We start from the raw sequence: 5,994 nt of genomic DNA on the forward strand, positions 1-5,994 counted from the left end.
AAGTACGGTACCGTGGGTATGGTAACGCAATCCGGCCATGCTTCGGCTCACAAGTGAATAACTTACTTGTTTTCAAAGTGTTGAAATTGTTGATTATAATATGATTATAATAACGCACAAAAAATAAATTCGTTGAATAGTTATCAAATGCAAGTAAAATTCAACTTAGTTTCACCGTAAGCAAATTATTTCGATCACATGTAAACGATCGATGCGAAACGACATCCGTCATGTAGTTTGAATGCACAGGAGACGTTACTTGACCGGATGGGTCAAGTCACTAATTAACCAATCAAAATGCTGGATGGTGCCCACGTGTTCAAATTACCTTAGTTCATTTAAATATGTTAATGACAGGTCACCGACTTCATGGTGAACGAAACACGGAAGCGATTTACCGATAATGTAGTGCAATCTTTTGACTTTGATTTCCATGAGAAAACGACATGACTTTTTTTTTAAATCAAGAAATTAGTTGTTTTCGAAAGATAAACTGAGCATTGAAAAAGAATTAAACAGTTTTTCGGTGATACCAGCTCATTGTCGAAAACTTGCGACACACGGACGTATTCATAAGGAGTATTGACAAAAGTTGTCGCAAGAACAAAAGCAGTTTCACTGCGTGTTTGACATCCTAACACTACTGAACAATAAAGAGGTGTGAATATTTTTAGGCATGTTGTCGAAACAAATGAATAGGATTAGGAAAAATGTACCAGCTGGTTGAAACAAAGTCAGTCACGGTCTTGTTAATTAGGGGTGTGGTTAGTAATAGGTACTTTTCAAGTTTTCAATTTTTGTTGAGAACTCTTTAACACTGAAGCCGAAATCGGGGGTGCGGTTACTATTAGGTATGCGGTTTATATTAGGATTTTAACGGTAATTATGAGTTTTTGCCTTGCTTGTAATGAAAGGACAGGGATGATATAGTTTGTCATGATTACTGTAAAATTCCTAATTCAGGCCGCGGCTTTAATTAAAATTAAATTTTTCAATGGACGAATTCAGATGCATGAAGTCTTGGTGCGGCTTTAATTAGAGCATTCACTTCGGTAACAGTGGGAATTTTTTTCAAAAGTATATTCCAAAAGAAGTAAAAACAAAAACGAATGCATTCTTAGTAGCAAATGATCACGGTGACAGTTATGGTGCGTTTCACACAAGTGAATAACTTACTTTTTTTCGAAGTGTTACAATTGCTGATTATTACTCAGTAGTGATTACAATAACGTACAGAAAACGAAATTCGTTGAATTGTTGTGAAAATTCAACTCGGTTTCACCGCAAGCGAATGATTTCGGTCACATAAACACTCGATCCGATACGATATCTGCCATGTTCGTTCAAACATCTTTAGTGACTTGAAACGCTGGATGGTGCCAACGTGATTAAATTACCATAGCTCATTTAAATATGTTAATGTGGTTCAGCGACTTCGTGGTAAACGAAACCCGGAAGAGATTTACCGTTGTTGTAGTGCGATCGTTTGGCTTTGATTTTGATGGGAAAACGGCATGATTTTTTTTTTTAATCAAGAAATTAGTTGTTTTCGAAAGATAAGCTGAGCATTGAAGAAGAATTTAACACTTTTGACGATAATAACAGCTCATTGTCGAAACGCGCAGTTTACCCATTCATGCCACCCACAAAAAACCTGTACTCTGGAATAAGCATTGATGACTACGGAAAACCTAAATTAGATTCTAATCTGAGCGTCAGGAATCATTGAAATGTTCGAAAAATTATGCCTTAATTTAAAATTAAATGGTATATCTTTTTCTGAAATATGTGTTGGCTGTTTGGTTCGTGAAAGTTTGGGGTGCGGCTTATATTGCAGGTTTTTTCCTGGGATCAAAACTTGTTAATTTCAACATGAAACAATGTCTCAAGTTAGGGGTGCGGCCTCAAATATTTTTACGGTACAATGATACTTGAAATCTATCCACATATAATATATAGCCATTGCTCATTATGGAATATGTGGTGTTGAACTGTTACTTTCCAAGATCTGTTAGATATAGTTAGGCTGTTGTATGAACCCCCCCCCCCCCATCATAATTTGACTAGTACATGATGCACTCATCTGGTCTTATTCAAATTGTTGATTCGAAACTCATGTAGCATGTGTTTGTGCTAGCATAGGTCATAGCTTATTTGTGTACATTGAATTCGGTATTCCATCATTACAAGGTAAATGCCTGGAATTTGGGTTTATCATAAGTATTGTTCTTGTTTGTTTATTGTTTGTTAACAACAAACGCAAATAATGGCCAAACTTCTCAAAATCTGTTTTTAATTCACATGTGTAAAACATAGCTCACTTCACAAATCTGAATTTCTTATACAGGCAAGGCTTAGATAGTTTTTCTGTGTTCTTATATCTATAACAGTATTCTTATGTTTTTATATTATAACATAGTGTATTGCAGTTTAATGCATAAGGATATTAATATTTGTATTTTCCAAATTGTTTGTACTTTTGATCAGTAAAATACAACCACATGACACACCATATTGTGAGTGGAAGCAACTTGTATACAGTTTGTACTTTTGATCAGTAAAATACAACCACATGACACACCATATTGTGAGTGGAAGCAACTTGTATACAGTTTGTACTTTTGATCAGTAAAATACAACCACATGACACACCATATTGTGAGTGGAAGCAACTTGTATACCTCACAAATGTTGGAACACAGGTCATGGAAATGTGTCTTAGCATATTTATCTTCTTTTTGTTGAAATAGTCATTATCCAATAAGCAATAAAACTATATCGTCAAGTATTTAACCTTTTCACCACCAGTTCCTTCTTAAAAGTCTTGTTTATAGTCTGCAATTTTCTTCAGAAGATTGGGACAAAAATAGGCAAATTTTTTAAGCAAAAACTGAAAATTGACTCAGATTTTGACTATTGGCTCCAAAACTAGAAATATTGAAGAATATTGAAGAATATAAGAAAAAAGTGCAGACAAATTTGAGGGAGATAGTCTGGTAGTGAAAAGTTTAAAAGTAGGCCTCCAAGACCTGTTTGATTCGTGTTTTTGACATGACACAAATTCTCTCTCTGTTTTACAGGATGCTGATGATGTCTTATTGGCTGATGATGGAGAAATGGAAAACTGAATTGACCAATCACAAAACACTTGCAAGACACATGACCTTGAATAAACCTTGGCTTTGATTTGGTGTTGTTTATAAAAATCACAATATCTCATTTGAAAGATTCCACATGTTTTCAGCATTATTTGTGTGCTGTGTGTACGTAGCAAAAGAATTGTACAGAATGAAAGATTTTTTCTGTGCGTGTTTATGGAATTGTGATGGTAGAAAGGGATTTATAAAAATTACTTTTAATTGACCAAATACCAGTATTAAAACACATATCATTATAGAAGGCCTATGTCTAGTTACATCAGCCATGATTGGCTATTCAAACTTAATGGCCAATAATCAATTTTATCTTTGCTGATGGTATTTGCTGCATTTGATAAATGTCAGATTCTTCCTGGTACTGGTTGATAGTTCAGATTCTTCCCCGTACTGTTTTGATCAAACATACAAAAACAAAGGTGTGTCCCACCATTGAATTTGATTTGTAAATAATTGCCTGTAGCGAGAGAATTATGTTTTTGCCAAATTGCAGCTTTCAGGGTTCAATAGTTCAAAGATTACATAATACCTGCATTCCTTTCTACCATCATAATTCTCTTCGTACGACGATTTATGTATAGCGTTTTGCAAAGTTATCTTTCAAAAGTTGATATAACTTGAAATATTGTAGAGCGCCCTCAATGTGACTTGAATTTATTTAAAGCTTACTCTTGTTTTCATGCAAATTACAATTTTACATATTTTGAATGGAGACTGAAGATTACACTTCTAGGTGTCTGGCATATCATATCTTTTTACAGTATTCGGTATGTGGTAGGTATTATCGGATACTTTATATAGTGTGTGTATTAGTGTCAAGTGTCGTGTGAATTAGTGCCTTAAAATTACACTGCAGGATGAGCTGTGCAACAGATTCTCAAATTTCTGACAGTTTTCACATTATATTGAATCAGATGAAGACAAATTTATAAAATGGACCAACAATTTCCAAATTCATCAAATAATGTCTTTGTTTACTTGAATAATCAATTTCATGGACAATCTGTTGTGCATTTGCACACCCCTTCAGATTTAAAATGATATGATCCACAATCAGTGTACAGTACTTCACACATACAAAATTGGTTCATGTTTATTATTCATATAGGGTAAGGCAGCTTGATTTATGAATGTGTTCACTTGTTTGACATGTTTTCTAATACCTTGCATTTGGTCAAATTCAAATACTATGGAAGTGACTTTATATCAGTTTTAGAATGTCATCCCAGAATGTATATTTTTGTGATTGTATGCTTTTTTTTTTTCAAAATTTTTTGGGAGAGGATCGTTATTTAGAGAATTGTATATGTATGTACGTAGATACAAATTATGCATGATATCTTTGTTATAAATATTCTAAGAATCAAAACTTATTTTGAAAACAGGTTTATATTGTCAGAATTGTGAAGTTGATTTTCTTCATTTTATCGAAGAAGTCAGTTTATTGTGTTAACTGATCAATATTATGCATGTGTGTTCTAAGCTTATCTTGTGTGCATATTAGTTTCATGTTTAAAAAACACATTTTTTTTTCTTTCAAAAACTCATAAATGCCAAAAACTCTTAATTTCACATTTCGTGAGTTAGGGGAACTAAGATAGCACCCTCAAATTATCAAAACAGTGAAAATTAAACTGTTGACAATAACATCAAATCACTGGATGCACAATTTTATGACAGAAAATTTATGGATATTTTCTATTTTTGTTTTACCTCCCATTGAAGTGTAATTAGTTTTTTCAACATCTATCACAATGTTATGACACAAGTCAGGATAGGTTTCAGTGATGTGTAGTATTTTTGTTTGAGTAGGTCATCAAATCTAGTCTATTGTACTCGCTACAGTAGCCCTCCTAAATTGGCACATGCAATGTAAATGTTTGAATCGAAGTATCTCGAAATTATGAATATTATCATTTGGTGCAAATGTGGGTATCAAACAAACCTACACAATTTTCTGACATCACACCAGAAACTTGCAAATTGTCTATTAAAATTCCCAGTGAATTTTCACTCATTTAGACAAGAGTATTTCTTTTTTGTCAAACAATGGTATCTGAACATAAAATGCAATGTTTAACACTTGTTACCAGTATCATGGTTTTACTCGCATGATAAATTACCATGACACTAATGATTTGTGCATTTGATGTAACTAATTTGGCTGACGAGAAATGGTACTGACTTTTTTGGGGGGGGGTTGTGGATTATTTGATATTTGCCTTTGGAAGGGATCTCTATTATAGTTAGTTAGTTTCAGCCAACAGGGATTTGGCCTAATGGGGAAAGAGAATTTTTTTATATGGTGACTTAGTCTGTATTCTCAACAAACTTTATCTACTTAGGCTTTGTGCACTTAAATGGAAAGATCTGATTGGCCAATTTGTACCAGGTGTGTGAATGCCAAGTTCTGATTGGTTGAGGCATTTTATAGCAATTTTAAATATAAACAGTTCTATTAAAAGTATTCACATTTGGTGTCTGTATTTTTTGAAGGGAATTATATTGTTACAAAGCAGCTTTAAGTCTCATGTCATAAAACTGTTATTCTCTAAATAAATTTGACTATGAAACTACTAGAGGGTTGTGAGGATTCACTCACTAGTCTGTGACATTCATTTAGACTTTATGCTGCCATTCCTTTTATGGATAAGGTCATAATGAACGAAACCCTCCCATGTGCTCAAATAATTTTTAGTTGAAAGCATCAAAATGTTGCAAGTAGGTTGGTACACCATGTTACTTGAGAGCACTTCTCAAAATGGCAGCACCTGGGGCCAATGAAATAGATCCTATTTTTTGGCTGAAGGTGGGTATGAATATTAGCCATACAATGCAA

At 33.7% G+C, this 5,994-nt stretch overlaps 1 protein-coding gene across 6 annotated transcripts in view; it reads left to right on the forward strand.

Moving 5' to 3' along the window:
* LOC100376985 (uncharacterized) overlaps window positions 1-5,731 on the forward strand; it is a 109,877-nt gene extending 104,146 nt beyond the window's left edge. For all 6 annotated transcript variants that reach the window (XM_085500418.1, XM_085500421.1, XM_085500423.1 and 3 more), the window contains one exon: window positions 3,081-5,731. In XM_085500418.1, coding sequence (XP_085356544.1) covers window positions 3,081-3,128 — 48 coding nt within the window. In that variant the 3' untranslated portion in view covers window positions 3,129-5,731. The remainder of the gene's footprint in view (window positions 1-3,080) is intronic.
* The last annotated feature ends 263 nt before the right edge of the window (window positions 5,732-5,994 follow it).

This window comes from Saccoglossus kowalevskii, chromosome 6 (assembly GCF_978046115.1).
Source record: "Saccoglossus kowalevskii chromosome 6, keSacKowa6.1, whole genome shotgun sequence".
Classification (NCBI taxonomy): Eukaryota; Metazoa; Hemichordata; class Enteropneusta; family Harrimaniidae; genus Saccoglossus; species Saccoglossus kowalevskii.